The sequence below is a fragment of the Pleurodeles waltl genome, chromosome 9 (assembly GCF_031143425.1).
Source record: "Pleurodeles waltl isolate 20211129_DDA chromosome 9, aPleWal1.hap1.20221129, whole genome shotgun sequence".
In the NCBI taxonomy this organism is placed as follows: Eukaryota; Metazoa; Chordata; class Amphibia; order Caudata; family Salamandridae; genus Pleurodeles; species Pleurodeles waltl.
Genome location: NC_090448.1, coordinates 1,091,775,340 through 1,091,792,879, shown reverse-complemented (window position 1 = coordinate 1,091,792,879; position 17,540 = coordinate 1,091,775,340). Strand labels below are relative to the sequence as shown.

The 17,540-nt window shown below is 44.9% G+C and overlaps 2 protein-coding genes across 4 annotated transcripts in view; one reads left to right on the top strand and one right to left on the bottom strand.

Annotated features, from left to right (window-relative positions):
* GANC (glucosidase alpha, neutral C) overlaps window positions 1-2,682 on the bottom strand; it is a 388,017-nt gene extending 385,335 nt beyond the window's left edge. The window contains exon 1 of one of the 2 annotated variants that reach the window (XM_069208780.1): window positions 2,591-2,682. The gene's annotated coding sequence lies outside the window, so the exon portion shown is untranslated. The remainder of the gene's footprint in view (window positions 1-2,590) is intronic. The other variant, XM_069208781.1, reaches the window with a different exon arrangement.
* A 925-nt stretch (window positions 2,683-3,607) lies between these two features.
* TMEM87A (transmembrane protein 87A) overlaps window positions 3,608-17,540 on the top strand; it is a 140,156-nt gene continuing 126,223 nt past the window's right edge. Inside the window, exon 1 of one of the 2 annotated variants that reach the window (XM_069208783.1) lies at window positions 3,608-3,810. In XM_069208783.1, coding sequence (XP_069064884.1) covers window positions 3,694-3,810 — 117 coding nt within the window. In that variant the 5' untranslated portion in view covers window positions 3,608-3,693. The remainder of the gene's footprint in view (window positions 3,811-17,540) is intronic. The other variant, XM_069208782.1, reaches the window with a different exon arrangement.

Below are 17,540 nucleotides of genomic sequence, written 5' to 3'. Positions count from 1 at the left end.
TAATCCGGGCAGTGGAAAGCGTGACCGGGCTGTCCATGGGGGCCCCTGCACTGACCATGACAAGTGCATGGGCAGTGCAGGGGCTTCCAGGAGCGTTTATCCGCCATGAAAAGGCTGGCAGATTGGGGAGTCGTATTCCCCAGGGCGGCGCTGCATGCTGGATTTCAACTGCCGAGACCGCCAGGCTGGCTGTGTCATCGGTTGGACCCTGGCAACTCCGCCACGGTATTGTGGCTGTCAGACCACGACCGCGACTCTGGCGGTCTTGAGACCGCCAGAGTCGTAATGAGGGCCAATGTCTCATAATAGAGAAAAAACAAACAGGAGGCTGTCAAGTGAGTCAGGACTTTTCTGGTAATACATATGAGTAACATACAAACTTAGTTGCATGCAGACATGAAAACACTAACCCCTCAGAATGTGCATGAGTATCAAGCTTTGGACCAAGTAAGCAAATATTTTGAATGGTAATGTTAACAGTATGTGTGAGACGTCAATATTATTTTAAGATATTCTTTTTTTGAGCTGTAAGTTGCCATTAGTGGTGCTAACAAAACAAGAGAATTTAACATTTTCATTCTCCAAACAGATAGAGCTGCATGTGGCCTTGTACAAATAAGGCTTGCAAAGAAATAAAATGGCAACATTCATCTGCATTCTGTGTGTTTCTGTTACAGGAGAACTTCTAGCGTTCTGGAGAGGAGAAACAGGAAGCTGCACAATTTCCCCTCTCCTCTCCATAGAAAATCATTAGAAGAGAGTACCATGGTTTTGGGTGGAGCAGATACGAGGACTTATTGTTAGAGGAACTTGCTGAAGTACCTCTATCTGACTGCACACCAGAAACACCTTCTAAGGCATGCAAAGAAACTTATAATAAACCATTAATCTCATACAATAACCACTATGCCTCACAATAGGGTTTCACCAGTGAAGTACTGTTCCTTCTAACGAAGACTGAAAAAAGGACACTGCTGTCTAATAAAGCTTGGAAAATCAGAACCATGCCTTTTGATTCAATTTTTTACAAACAAGGGGCAGTGACTCTTGAAATGAAGTATATTTATATGTGTACATTGACATTTTGTGGAAAGCAAATTTGAATTTACAGTCGTAAATGAATGTAGCAGAGCTGCCAAGTCAACTTAAATGTGAAAATACTTTTGTCAATTAGGCCAAAACAATCAGATTATGTCAGCTTCATCAAGCATAGATTGCTTTAAAGGCGTTTAATATTTATGTAGGTTTGAACATTATTAACTCTTGTATGCTTTCAGATTATTGGTATGCTATGAAATAAAGAAAGTTGATAAGGTTTTAGTGTAATCGAAATAAACTAAATTTTGATACTGAATAATAAAACGCATGGGGTTATCCAGAGTAGATGGATGCCCGAACTGCCCCATTTAAAGTGTACACAAGGTTATACACTCAAAGTCCCTCAAACAACAATTTGCAAAGTGGTAGCAATTATATGTTTATCGGAGTTTACCGACCCTTAAAGTTACATTCTGGCAGGTCAAACCTGTTTACATTTAATATAGGTAAAAATTCAAAGCAAATGGCAGGACAGGCGGATTGTGATGCGGTTATCACCAAAATCGGCATTTCATGCCTTATTTTGCAGGAGTGAATTTGTTACAGGTGATAATTATCGCACAGTTATATTGTAATTCCTGGGATATTGGATTTCTACAAGTGCGACAAGTATCATATTCCACGTCAGATAATGCAAAACGAGGGATCAAACAGGAAACATAGTACATCTGTCAATTTTTTGTGTTTTTTTAAATAAAGTATATACTTGCTGCTTCTGATTATGGGCTGAATAATATGGGAAGAGCAATCGTTATGCCTGATGAATAAATGGGCTGCTTGATAGGGGATGCATATTAAGAACTGTGCTTTCTTATAAGGGATAAACTATAAACAGGGCCCCTGGAATGAAGCGCTTTTACAGCCTTTTGTGCATAATTGTGAATATGTTTATTGCCCATATAATCCATCAGTTCCTGCTCAAACTGAAGACTTTAACGCAAACAATTGTTTCTAGCCCAAACGGCTCAAAAGTTACTGAAAATATAGCAACAAGTATTGCTGAGCAGTGGAAGGCCGATCACGAAGGTCGACTGGTCACCTTACTTTTGCCTTTTGCTCTATATGGATGTCAAACTGGTACTGAGGTAAACCCTTTTCAGCAGATGATGTTAACGTGCCAAAATGACAAAATAAAATGAGGTACTACAATCACAAAACGTTCCGCATTATGCTGCAGACAACCCTGCTGCATAATTTGATCCTGCCCTGCACCAACATTCCATCTGTCCTGGCAAGAAGGGATTCTCTAACCGAAAGGAAACTAAACATTAACAATCTTTGCCTCCTGGCAAAGAAGTGGTCGTTGCATAAAGCGCTAGCCTAATGCCTCTCTTTCGCTCTCTATTATAAGGTCGCGGAAACGACACTTTGTAATGACATTCGCGTTGTTGCGCATGCTAACGTTGCGAGTTACATAAAGTACCAGGTGTTCTGAACAATAATAGTTAAACTTTGCATGTAAGAAAAAACAATGCAGTTTTAATAACTTTACAGAAAGTTCCTCCGGAAAAAAACAGGCAAGGAATGTACAGCCCAATGTACACCAACCGCACACCTCCCTGTCAGGAAGCAGATGGTGGCATTGAGAGGTACTCAAACGAACTGAAGGAAACTGAAGCAAGACTTGGCAAGCTGAACCCACAGCAAATTGCGAGCCCATTTTGTAAATACACGGTTATGCTTTATCACAATGTTACAGCAGATTGGAGTGAGTTAGGGAAAGGCGGGTGGAGTTGCTAATTTCGATAACAGTACTGTTCCCTCAAATTAATAGTTTCCGAAGCATTGTGGCTTCTGATTACGAAGTAGAGAAATGTAGCGACTTTTTTTGGGCTATGTGAACTTTCGTTGGCGGTAATCATATATATATATATATATATATATATATATACATATATATATATATATATATATATATATATATTTGTTTTGTTTTAAGATCTCTACATGGTTCTAAATATAACGCTAAACTATCCATTTATTATGATTACTTTATCAGAACGAGTGCAGTTTGAAGGACATTCGTTAAGATAGCCACCTTACATATGTGCAACCGAGGACAGTTTTCTGAGGAAGGGTTACTCCGGCATCTTTGGATTTGTCATTGCAGAATACAGTTTGGTTTCATTTATAGCACGGCAGGACATTCAAAGTATTATTTTTGTACTGACGTGGCAGACTTACACTAACCAAAATAGCACATCTTAAATCTCAGCCACAGTTCAAAATAAAACATCAAGCGTTTTAAGGAAAATGTGTTTGAGATAAAAGGGCCTTTAATATACGGAATCAATACATTTTTTACTTACACACGAAATATCAAATAATTGCTAGGTCTTGCAAGTATTTTGAAATAGTGTTTTCATTCGTGGCGCCTTCCAAATATTACGCTTCCGTTTAACATACAGGAGAAGCTTGTCCAAGATGGCCACCGCGTTAGCTGTCATTAGTCGCTGCCTTCAATTATTTCTGTTTATACGCCCGAACGGTCTTGTGGGTCGGGCGGAAGTGCAGGGTGGGCGTGCTCTCGGACAGTTGCCTTCATAGGTCGCCCCTCCCCCGGGAGGCGGGTCAGTGCTGCTGTCATTCTTCACCATGGCTGCACACAGCAGCCTGTGCTGGCTGCCAGCTGTTCTTCTACTGCCACTATTACTACCCCCGTGCCCCTCCGAAGCGGCCGAAGTGTCCAAGTGGAACGTTACTCTGCTCACGGTAAGTGACATAGGGGTTGGGCACTAATGGGGGCCGTGGGTGTCAACACGGTGACTCTCTGTCAGGAGACTTGGGCAGAGTGAAGCACCAATTGATGCGAATCCGGAAGCTAATTAACCAGGCGGTGGTATGAATGAAGGGCCCAGTTAGGCTTGCTAAAGACATGGGAAACTAACCCCTTCCTCCTCTCCTCAGTGAACTGATGGGTATTTATATATTTGCAGTTTTATATAGCGCGAACTCGACCAGTAGGGGCTGGAGCTCTTTAAATTATCACCAGTTACATTACATAAGGCTACATTTATGTTTTATAGGCCCAGGGCGATGAAGTGATTTACCCAGAATAACAGGGTGTTGATCCGACCCCGAGACTCGATCTCGGCAGCTCTAGCCGTTTATACCACATCCTTGTAGAAGAGGCAGGGAAACTACAGGGGCCTTTGTAGACATCGGGGGCAGAGACTGTAGCACACCGCAGGCAATACGGATTGGAGTACCGCTTGATATGAGCACTGTTTCAGTAGGAGCCAATGGGGAAAATGCATTTCTCTAAAAAAAAATAAAAAATCTCCAACTTTCCTTTTCTGAAAATGTTGCCTTTATGATATAGCGAGAGACCACCTGCAACGATTCCCAAGTGGGCTGATGAAGCAGTCATTTTCTTGTAGAGGGTCTGGAGTGTTGATAAGACCACATAAACGAGCATAATGGTACAAGCAGCTCATATACAGTGGGTTTGACATGACAGCTGAAGAACGATGAGAGAGTTATAGGGGAAACATTCAAGGGAGCTGAAGGAGCAGAAAGTACCCAATGCAGGCAGCTCCAGGGATCAATGCACTCGCCTACTGAGAAGGGGGAACACGTAGCACATATGCCAACATTGTGAAACACCAGGGAGGGGGACATGCAGAAAAAATGTCGGGGGATTTAATTTCAAAGTTAACTCACACTTGGCTGGAAAATAAAAATAAGAGGGAGATGTTTACTTCAAAAAGTGAGTCTACCACTTAAATAGGGAGCGTTTGCATGTATGGCGTGGGGGGTCAATGGAAACAAGCATTTTCAATGCAACGGGTCTCGCATTTGCTCGAGTTAGAGCTATTAGCGTTGTAAAGAAAAAACGCAGGGCGATTGCGCTGTGTGGAAAATAAACAGATTAAGTAGTCCGGACCCCGGGCTGAAAACATCGAACCTTGTATGTTTTTAATAGTTTACCGGTGCTGTGTGAGTGGGCTAAACACCGGAAAAGGCATGACGTATGCATGCCTTTTACAAATGAAAGCAAGCGGATTTTAAAAGGCAAGCCCACGAACCAATGTAAGTGACTGACGTTACATGGGCGTGGTTTGAAGCCCAAAGAGAGATTACAGAATGGACGGAGCGCTTTGCCCTCACCCATAACACAACCAGGATGTTGATCCAGGCAGTATACTGGATGAGGAATCTTGACGCCGTGTGGTTCAGGGATATGAAAGCAGCTGACAATAAAGAAAAGGATCTCATGGAGGCTCAACCTTTGCACCATCTTTTTTTGGTTGCACCTATCAAGGTTTGAGCAGGGCATACAATTGAAGGGCACAGTGTATAATGGCACACTCCTCTATCAATTTCCCTGCTTTGGCCTGTTGGGACCTGAAAAAGGCCTTTGGTACACCCCCTGCTGTTTCTGCTTCATCCCACACCTTTCCTGCCATAAACGCACCCTTCCTACACTTTATCTAAACTGCTAATCTCATTCCATCTACAGCATTTTCCAACTACTACGAACACCAACATTCTTAACCCTGGAAACACCAAATAGCCACTAAGTTGTTAGTCCTGATGACTCGAGGACTGGCTGCAGAGCATGTATCTTGGCTGCCCTTTTTGAATTGCTCTCCTGTAGTTGGTCATCTGCCACCCCTAACTGGACTTCTCACCTCCAGTATCCTTGCTGTCTGTACCCAGTGCACACCTGCAGGTTGCTTCTCGTCGCTGCTGGGTAGAATCTCTACCAGATTTACTTTAAACTATTTACATTGGCTATGTGTTTCTGGTGCATATTAGAGGTGGGCAAGCCACTAATAGTTTGAGCCAGTCTCAAGCCTGATGCTGAACTCTGGCTCATTTCGAGGTACTTGTGGAACCTTGAGGTAACAAACATTAGCAAAGCCAATAGGTCTCACCTATGCAAAAGCTATTGGCTTTGCCAATGTGTTTTAGCCACGTTGTGCACCAGCAAGGCTGAAGTTCAGCATGGCTAAAAGTTAGTGGCGTACAGGACAATTGTGTGGAGTGTCGTAGAGTGGAATGGCAAGGAGTGTTGTGGATTGCCAGATAGTGTCATGTATTGGAGAGGCATAATGTGGACTCACGTAGAGTGGCATACACTGGAGTGACGGAGTAGAGTGGAGTCATTTAGAGTGCATTGGTGTAGAATTTTGCAGAGTATAGTGACTTGGAGTGCATTTGCATTGAATTCAGCAGCATACAATGCTGTGGCACAGAGTGGAGTCGAGTGGTGCAGAGTGAGTAGCATAGAATGGTGTAGAGTATAGTGCTGTACAGTGCAGTGGTATAGCGTGCAGTAGTGGAGAGTTAAGTAGTGCATAGTGGAGTGGCATAGAGTGCAGTGTTCCTGACTGGAGGGTCAGGTGCGGAGGAGAAGAGTGGAGTAAAGTGCTGTAAAGAGCAGTGGTGTTGAGTACAGTGATGCAGAGTAGGATGCAGTGACAAAGTGCAGTTGTGGACAGTGCATTATAACAGAGTGCAGTGGTTAAGAGTAGAGCGGCATAGAGTAGAGTTGTGTAGAGTAGATTGTTTCAGAATAGCGTCAAGTGGTATAGGGTGGAGTGGTGCAGGGCAGAATGCTGTTGGGTAGAGTGGCATAGAGTTGTAATGGCATAGAGTAAAGTGCTGTAGCATGCAGTAGCATGAGGTGCAGAGTAGATTATAGTTGCGTAAAGTGGCTTGGCATAGAGTGCAGGGGCATAAAGTTGAGTGTTACAGAGTAAAGTCTATTGGCACAGAGTGCAGTGGCATAGAGTGCAGTGTTGCATTGTACAGCGGCATAGAGTTGTGCAGAGTAAATTGGCGTGGCCTATTCTGGAGTGGTGTAGAGTGCAGTGGCAAAAAGTGCAGTGGTGTAGAGTAGAGTGGCGAAGAGTGCCTTGGCATAGACTAAAGTGGTACAGGGAAGAGCAGAGTGGCGCATAGTAGAGTGGAGTATTTATGGTGTGGTAGCACAATGCCATTGCAGACAACACATTTTTAATTGAAATGACCATTACATTTGCACTGACATACAGTTTGACTTATAAATCTATGCAGTGCACAGACGAAAATGTGTGGGGATTGCATCAGCTAGGGTAATGATTTGTTTTGATCATATCAGCGTATTTGTTTCCAACACACTTCAGGAATAACACAAATGTGATTCATTGTGTTCCTAATTTTGATATATTCTGAAATACTTACATAGTTCATTTAAATGTTGTAGTGTGTTAGAAAATACTCTTTCCTAACCCCAGTATCCAGCAAGATTGTCACATAAATTCTCTCAGTTTGAAGTCAGAAAAAAAAGTGAACAAGCACCCTCAGAAGACAAGGCCTGTTATTTGACCACAGTCTTTGAGTGCACAGCAAATGTGAAAAAATAAGAACGACATTTACAGGCCTCTTTACAGAAGGGGGCAGTTGGAAGGAGACTGTAAATAAGGTTTTGGCAAGGGAAGGACAAAACTCAAAATGGTCAACCTAAAACAAATAAAGCAAACAAATGGAAAGCAAGAAAATGTGAGTTACAAACCACAAAGCCAATGGCAAGCAAAGGACATAATGCATTCCTAGGTCAACTTTCTGAATGTCCCCAAGATGTCTAGCAAACCAGACAGCTGTGCTGTCTGACAGGCTGCGACCTAGAAACAGGCTTAGCTTTCATGTGGCTTGTGCTACCCCTTTCTGATCTCACTCACCAGGCCCATTCGCTCCAGCCAGTCCTGCAGCAGAGGAGTGTTTTCTCAGTACTGCATCCTGTTCCTTTTACAAAGAAGCTGATCGTGAAAACTCTGCAGAGTAAAGTTATTGTGCTCTGAGAGGGATATTATGTCAAGGTTTTTCTCAAGTAGCTTCACAGCACTCTGCAGGGTCTTGATAGCCAGCCCATCTGAAATGTCACCCGTAATCCAGAGGGTAATGAAAAATGCAAAAAGTTAGCATGTGTGGACTGTATGTGGAAGTGTGCTGGCAGCGGGGCGCTGCACATCCTTTTTGTCATATGACGACTGTTAGCTGCCAGAGACCTCTGTCTTTTTAATGTGTGCAATTACCATTAATGAAGGTGTTTCATCCTCTGCTGAAATTGGTCTTTGTTATGCCAGGGAAAGCAGGTGATAGGGACATTAGAATAGAGGACGCTTACTTCCCTACACTTACCTGTTTTTTTTTTTTTTAGAAAGTCTTATTGTTTCAACTTGATGTATCATGTAATACGTGTATTTGCTTAACACAATTCACTGATGTAGCTCCTTAAATAAAGGCTAGTTATTAATCATTGATGTGAAATGGGAGAAAAGGATACCCATCTAGTGGCTGAATGGCGCAAAGTGAAACCAGAAAATTTAGGATCAATTACCTTATTTCTCTGTGTCTACTTTTCCTTTATCGTCCCTTCTGAAATCTCATTGGAATAAGCTAGTTCAGGGTGTATGCTGTGTGAAAACCTTTCTTGCATATGTTTTAAAGGACTTTAAACTTGCTCCACCTATAGTAAGAACAAAGGCCACATATATAGTACACATGATAACTAACCAGTCTCTTTGTTCATTAATGGCATCGTCGTCAGGACATGAATGTTTCTAAGTTCATGTCCAGAAACTATCACTTCTTATAAATGCCACAGAAAGCGCACTCTCAACAAGTTGCAGTTTATTTTGGAAAGCAGCAAAGCCAGTAACATTAAAAAAATGCTTTACACATTTTCCAGACCTGACGCGTTTCAGACATCTCGTCCTCGTTCACAGGCCAAATGCTTAGGTTGAGCAAATGATTGCAGGCACCTGATTACTTGATTAAATTATCTGGTGATTTACACAATGGATCTTGGTAGTGGTAGTCCTGCACATTTATATGACATCTTTAGTAGACAATCATTTCTGCCTTGGTAGGTTGCTGCAGCCAAACACACATTCAAGCATATTTAAAAACCTTAGTAGGCGAAATTAAAGCACAGTTACCGAGTTTTGCTGAAATGATTCCCTCCTGTTGCTCTTTATATGACAATGTAGTAAAGTCACACAGACCTTCTTTCTATCTGCAGTGGTGCTGCTTTCACGGCTGAACAGGCCTAATCAATGACTAACTTAGATCCTAGTACTAACATCCCAAGCGGATTGTGTGTGTTTGTGGCTTTTGTACTGCATGCAGTATATGCTTGAGTGAGCCATAGTAATGGTGGTCTGCAGGTCCCATTCTGTAGGTCCGTAGCCTGCTCTTGTGCACAAGCTGTGGGTGACATTGTTTTCACACACAGTGGAAGAGTATTACTGTCAGTCCTGAAAATCAAGCAAAGAGACAAGGCTCCTTTAGAAATTCACTTAAGCAGCTCCTGCTGAGTGGAGCTGCTGATTAGTTTTCCTATGGTACTGCTGTTTGGCAGGTGGTCGGGTAGGACTCTTATCTCTTTTGTTTAAGATGAGAGAGATCTTTTAGGTGAGGCTAATCTTTTGTCTTCATCCTCAATGCTATCCGCGGGGCTGGTGAAAAGACGGTTGCATAAACCTCATGCCTCTTTGGGCCTTTGTTGTAGTTACTCCAGGCTGGAGGCTACCCTGCTGTGAGGAGCATCACTACACAAAGGCTGTGTCTGAAGAACAACCTATAGAGGACATTTAAAAGAACTGCCTCAAACCTTTCCTACCTTCCTTATCTGCATTGATCGCATAAAATTGGGAGCTACTTACATCCTTGTCGCTCTAGTTACAAGTCCTTTCACCAAAGAAGGGAGTATTCCGCAGCTTACTCTGAGAATTGATGTACAACCAGAACTGGTGTCTGTATGACAGATAGCTTCCCAGAAGAGATGGTACATCACATGGACTCTTTTACTTGCTGGAAGAGCTGTACCCCTGACCTAAAGCAGCTGGAAGTTAGCCTGCCTGCATAGAGACTAAAAGAGCTTGTCAAGCTGCATGAGGTGTAACTGTCCAGGGAATGCGACAGACCATCAGACTCTAGTATGGAGGGTTCCACCAGGAGAAAGAAGAGAGCAGAGGGTAATCTGCGAGCTCGAAGAGGGTGGGTACAGTCTCTCCAAAAGTGCAGTTCCAAGAGGGAATCTTTAGCAGACTGTCAACCTTGCCACTGTGCAATAGGATCAATCATGGTTGACCTCACTGCCTAAATCAAGAGCTGTGCCCATGCTGAATGTAGTCTCCAAAAGCCAGAGCTGTTACTGTGGCTGACATCCCCACAGAAGTCAAGAATTGTGTCCATGGTGGTCATCGCTGTAAAAGCCAAGACTTGTGTACATGGAGGTTACCACTGCAGTACATACAAAGTGCACCCCTAGACTCCTAGTGTGATGCTTTGAAGCAGCCCATCTGCGCCCAGTGACCCAGAAATGAATCTGATGCCTGCCAAGAGCCTTCACTGACTCCCATTATGTTCTTTCACTAAAGGACTCAAGGCTGTGGCTCTGGTTGCCATCCTGCTGCAGCCTACCCAGAACGACGGCTTATCCTGAACATTGCTGCCTCATTGTAGAAGCAAGTAAGATCAGAGACACATGATGCTGAAACACACAGAAACCTGCCCTGTTTCTGTGTCTAGGAAACTCTACTAAACTGACCACAACCATTATTGAACTGTGGCACCTGCACCTAAGCCTTGATTAATGTCCCACAAACCTAATCTAATGGGGACCTGCAGAGACTCACAAGAAGAGGGACTCATGTAAAAGAGAGAAGAGGAAGATAATAAAGACAGTTTGCATTAGCCCTAGTGGCAGTGCATATTATTATACCTGCTGCAGGATACTATTTTAAGTGTGTTTATTAAAGTATGTTTCTTAACCAAATAAAGTACTGTTATGGACAAACTGATATTGACCTGCTTTGTGATCTGAGTTTACATACCCCTACACTACCTGCTTGAGAAGCGTGTGACCGCTCCAAAGTGCTACGACTAAGAGTCAAGTGCTGAAGGGATTTTACGTTGCCCAGTTTGTGAAGCCCTTGTTGGACAGAATCTGGGCCATCCAGGGCAAACCACCCCATGCCCCCACGGCTGAGGCCCAGTAGGTCCTGCTTGCCCCATGTCACTCTGACCTGGATCTGACACATGCTGTCTGCCAGAAAGTCTATGCATTCAGAGTGTCCATCTATACACTGTATGCCACCTAAGTTTATATAGTCTGTCATTCACTTATTACCAAGTTTTCAATGGGAGTCAAGGGCACAACGGGTGCAGGTAGGAATGGTGCAAGGGGTTGGAACTAAAGGCACTAAAGGAAAAGAATGAAATCGGGGTGATTTTGAATAAAACTAATACCATTATAAAAACCACTACACTGCTTTTGGATAATCAAAAGTACTCCACAATATATTACATAACTCCAGTTGTTATTTTTAAAGCGTTAATGTACTTACGTTAAAGTATAGTGCTACGTTCTATGTTTTTAGGCACTTTACTGGATGTGTTTTTAATACTTCTGAAATTTACTTTTTAGGTCTGGCTTGACTGTCGCCATACCTTGTGTGATCAACAGAAAAAAAGCTTTATGAAGCACAACTGTCAGAGAGACTCTGGCTCCGTCCACATGTTTGCCTTGATTACAGTATCTGATTGGGTAGATTTTGTGTGGTGCTGCTGAGAAGGAGTGCATTGCTTCTTGCACTCCTATGGACGCCTGAGTGGTATTTCCTCTCCTTACATGGCTGCACTATTAAAACAGAATAATATGGCAGCATGCAAGAAAAAGACCCTCCACAATGATGTGATAGTACTGGCTAAGAATATTGCTCTGTGAGTCAGCAGCAGTATATTTGGTAGAAGTTCTAGTGAAAAGAGCTTACCAATAGGGGATTTCCCCCATCCATGATAGTTGCTATGTCCACCGTAATGACGCAGTGGCTTCTGAGTCTGTTTGTTTTTTCTTCCCCATGTGCATTAGTGACATTTAGAACAAAAATGTTTGTTTTACCCAATCTTCCTGGCACTCCAGAAGTTCTGCTCACTGCAGCCTTAGCCTGTGGTCTTGTGTTGAAACATCCTCAAGCCACTCCACCTCCTACACCAGTGGTCTTCGGACTTTGTAATGCTGCATCCCCACGGTGAAAAGAAAATTTAATGGGCCCCGCCTCCGGATTTTTCACAACAATTCCATTAAATTGGTAATGTTTAAATATGTGTAGACTTATTTAAACATTGTAGTTAAGCTATTTTACTGTTTTAAAAATGCAATCAAATACATGATGCCAAACATACTATTCTGGTCAGGCAGGCCTTACTAACATGTAAAATTATCCACAGTGTGAATATTCGAAGTGGGGTGGGGTGTTTTTATCCAAACTATTTTTATTTGTGTAAAGTGTTCCACAACATGGTCAACATTGTAAAATGTTGCACTTGATACATACGTTCAGTCATGAGTAAAGTCAATCATATTGCAGAAACAGAAAAGGGACATAAAATCACAACACAGTTGTGAAAAAGAGAAAAAACAAAACTTCCACTGCCCTCCTCACCACCCCAAGCAGAGGCCCAAGGAGAAAATGGGAAGAAAGGTATAGAAATGAGGTTGTAAAAAAGAAGGCAAAAGAGACCTATCCTCTCCCGGAGGACTGCAAGACCACCCCACAACAACTCTTTCACCCCCCCCCCCAACCCCCCATCTCTCGAGTTGTCCTTACAGCAGATATATGTCACCTTCGTCTGCTAAACTGTCTGGGAGTTGTGGTCATGGCTCCAGCTGTATGCCCCTGTATGTAGCCCAACATTCTCAGATTTTGTAGTATTTCTTTGGGCACCCTTTGGCAAGGTATATTGGGTATTTCACGTCTATGCAGTTGTCAAGCCCCACCCTCTGGGTCTCCAGTGAGGGAGCGGATGTCTTCCTCCATGCTTTAGCAATGTCCTGCTTAGCCACCGTATGGCCCAACCACAACAGAACTTGACGGTATCTATTGCTATTAATGTTATCGGCAGTTGTAGAATTGCACATTGTGGGGATCTTGGCAGAGGCAAGCCCAGCACCCCCTCCTTACATTTGAAAACTCTGCACGAAAAAGGAATCAGGACTGGGCAGTCCAATATGGTGTGTAAAAGTCTCCAGGGGCCGTCAAGCAAGGCAAAAAGTCTGCAGAGGCGATGATGCCCGCCTCCACAGCTGGTCTCTAGTATAGTATACTCTGTGCAAATACTTTAATTGTATGAGGCGCTACTGAGAAGCAATTGCTTCCTCTTGCAGGGATGCTAACACCTCCAGTTGTTGTCCTCCATTGGGACGAGTTTGCGTTCTCACACCTCTTAAAGAGCTGAAAAAGCGTATTTCCTGGTAACCACCAATAAGCGATAGATCACTGTTATTTTGGTATTGTTTGATGTTGGTCAATAAGATCTTAGCTTCCAAAGGGCTGTATTCCGGGATATCCCCTGCTTGGTGTAAGTATGGTGTAAGTGCATGGCAGAGCTGTAGGTATTCAAAGAACTGGGACTTATGAAGTTGGAACTCGTCCTGGAGGGCGGTGAAAGACTTGATTGTGTTCCCATCAAGAGCACCTTCCAATCTAGAGATGCCTATCCGGTTCCAGCGTTGGAAACCCTGTAGGTATGGCACTTGGCGAAGGGCGATGCCCTCCCTCAGGGGAGTCTCCTCTGTGAGGCGCCTTCCCAGCCTATAGCCCTCCTCGACGCTGTCGGTGTCTCCAAAGCCACACAGGATGTCGGAGGGGCGTCATTGGGAATCAGACCTCCGTATAGCAGGCAGAGCAGAACAGTATCCGAGTGCCCTACCCTCAGGTGAGTAAGTGGGGTCCATAAACCCCAGAACCACCACTCTTTGAGGACAGTGAGCCACACCAGCCTGTAATAGCCCTGTACATCCGGGGTATCAATGCCCCCCTTGAAAGAACTTTTGTAACACTGTGAAAGGACAATACTTGGTGGTCCCGATTCTCACAAGAAACTCGGTAGGAGGGATTGCACGTGGGAGAAAAAGGAATGTTTGAGCGAGAATGGATAGTTTTGAAGTCGAAAAATAGCGACTTGCCACCAAAGAGCACCTAGAGGCACGCCTAGAAGAGCAGCATGTATTGTACCCCCAGGGCAGAGTTTCTATTTTACCCCTTGAAAGGAACGGCGCTGCTGGACTTGGAGAAAAATTGTACTGTTGGTAGAGTAGCACAGTATGGTGTCTTGAGAATGAGCCAATCACAGAACCGCGTTGCAGTCTGCATAGTTCAGAAGGTGTGCGATGATGGGCTCAGCAGGGGGGAACGCCAACCGCAATCTGTTGGCCCTCTTTGCGATGATAACTGGGAGACCGCAACCAGGGGCGCCCAGGTCTGAAGGCAGGAGGCAAGAAAGGCATTTGCATTGGACCTTCCTCTCCCTCAGGACTCCCACAATACAGATATTGTTTCTCTTGGAGCGCCCCTCCGCATCCTCCACTCTCGTCTTCATCAGCGCCACCGCTCGCCGCAAAGATGTCACCTCAGACTGACAGAATTGGAGAGAGCCCTTAACAGTGGTGAGACAGCTCTGATAATCGACCACTTTATCCTCTGTGTTGCGCAGATCTTGACGTATTAAGGAAAGATCAACTATGAATTGTTCCCTCCACCAACGTTGAAATGTCTATAATAGTCTGCAGGCGTCAGTGGCCCCTTCCCCTCCCACACACATTTCCTCTGGCCCCCTCGGACGAAAACAAGGCCTCCACCCCGGATATCGGCTTTGTAAATGTGTCAATCTTGCTATGCTCTGTGGGCAGTGAAGGCTTATCACTGACCATGTCAGGTGATTCCGCACTTCAGGCCAGGTGCAGTCCCCAGAGAGGAGGGGGCACCCCAAGGCAGCTCTGGCTCACTGTAGGGGAATGCCAGCACCAGCAGATCAGTAGACGGGGAAGTAGATGTTCCTCTAGTCTGGGGAACAGGGCAATGGCCTTGATGAGGCACCGCACCCCCAGCTTCCTCCACCTTTGCCTTGTGAACAACTGCCCCTTAGTCCATGTGGTAAAAGTTCTCTGGCTGTTCCCGCCCCTAAGTCATCAAGTACATGTCAACCTGAGACCAGAATCTGTGGTGGGCCCACTGTGCTGTCACAGTTTAACGAGCAAGCGTACAGGCCCAGGCCCCCAAGTGACATCTGACCACAAGGGCACAAGGCCATAGGGCAAAGATTAACGTTTTATGTCTTCAGGGGACAGTAGAGGACACCCCAATGTTTAACATGAGACCAGCTCATCTTTTCACACCACCAGTGAGGCCTTTCAGGTTTCCAAACACAGCCCACGGCTCGACTCGGCTGCTGGTCCCTGTAAAGACTGCACATCGCTGTGGGATGGGAAGAGAGGAGGCTCCCCCGCAAATCCGCCCCACAGTACTCGGTTGCAGCCCCCAAACACTGTCGCCACCGCAGCCCGAGCAGGCCGCCAAGAACACTGCGCGTGCTCGCTTCTGCCGCAAGAGTCAGAGTTGTGCAGTGTGAGTGCAGGGTAAAAGGAATACCTATTTAAGTGCAGGGTGAGAGGTGCAAGTGGTGTGCCCATGGGAGAACTCGATGACCAGTGTGCTCTTGTAAGTGGATGGGGAGAGTAAAAGGTGCGCCCATGTAGGAGCAGGATGACTAGTGAACCTTTGTGAGTGTAGTGTGAGCTGTGTGAACGCAGGATGATTTATTCCTAGACACTCTCCCGTGTCCTTGACAGTTGGCAAGTGGGGATTTAGGTGTAATTTGAATCATGATTATCAAAGCTGATCCTGCACTAAAATGCCATACTTTTGGACATGCAGAGCATTACTTTGCTAGAGGTGGTAGAGTCACTGCAGGCCAGAGACAGGTACTGAGCTCTGCCCCGGAAAGTCACCACGGAGCTTCAAGCCAAGACTTTACATGCCTTCTCCCACCAACTCCCTTATGTCAGTCACCAACCCCTTCCCCTTCATCTATTGGCTAAATTGTGCACTGTAACAGCAAATAACTGTTTTCAAACACATTTTACCTGCTAGACAAAATTTGTTTTACCCTATGCAAGTACCTTTTTTCACTGCGCCTCCATATTGTTTATCGTCCCTTTTAAGAGTACCATAAAAAAACCTAAATTTAGGGTGTGCTTTTTACAAAAACTTCACTTTTACGTTTTAATAGACTTTAGTTTTGCTTGTATGTTATAAAAATCTAAGCAGGGTTCACATGATGACTGACTTGCCTCTTGGTTCACTCATAGCCAGAGACACTGGAAATATGCAGCGGAGGAGGACCACATTGAAATTATGCAGAGAATGCTAAATGTTCTCCCTACTGTAGCCGCATGCACAAGTGACCTAACACCCAAATGCCTGTGGCTGGAAAGCGTACTCCCTGTACCTGCCTGCGCCCGGTGTGGGCATGAAGAAGCTGACTATTTCCATATGGTTTGGCAGTGCTCATGTGTCACCACTTCCTGGAGGCAACGCTTGTACAGGTGTTGGAGGGAACAGTTAATCTGACACCAAAACTAGCTTTGCTGGGTCTTCTGGAAGGTCTAGGGGGGCACTTGAGGAGACGTGCTTTCGTAGGGATGGCTACGATTATTGATAAAAGGTATATGACATGTAATTGGAACTTCCTAACGTGCCAACTCTGGAATGTGGAGGGTGGTCATGGACCGGTGCGCCAAATGAGAGAAGCCGATAGACGGGCTAGAGCATGCCCTCAAAAGCGCCAAAGGATCATGAGGGAGGTAATGAGAATTTTCGGTCTGATGACTATACCGGAACACACTCTTTGCAATGTTGTGGGCTTGCAGGAGGCACGCAAATTGTAGGAGTAGAAGGGATGGATGCAATGTTTATCAGTATTGTTACTGTATTTGTTTTTTCACAAAAACAATAAAATGTGACTATAAAAACATAGGGAGAGGTACCATTTCTCTCATGTGCTGCAGTCAGGACGACACAAACTGCAGATATGACCTTGCAGCTGAGCAATTACTCACCCACCACTTCTTGGCTTTTCTCAGGCCAGCTCTGCTGTGTTAAGTTCATTCAGAGCTGCTTTCTGCTGCTGGTGTCATTGCATGGCCAGCAGTCTCTCTGCTGTGGTGTCTCTGTCATGGTTCACGTTAGGTTTGCAGTCACAGCCTCTCCACCGGACCGGGACAAACGCTGATGAAGGCGGAGGGCTTCACTGGTGAGGGCAGATTCAAATTCGTCCGGGATGCCAAAATTATGTCCGGACGGGCCATAGGGGGCAGCTGCCGAGAGGGGAAAACATCCTGAGCCCGCCAGCACTACCTAAACAGCATAGCACACAACAATGCAAGAGCCAACTGGGCAGGCATGGCAACAAGGGGAAATAAGACCTGCAGCCATCAGTGTCCCAGTCACCGTCTGTCACACGTGTTCACCGTCGCCAATAACACAAATAGGCTTAGCGCAAATTGTAACCAACAGCTTGGGATACATTGTTGCACTCACCCCTCCCAGCCTTGCTGGGTGAGCAAGGGGCTCAAATAGGCAGCAGCAACGCAGCCAGAGCAACCTGAA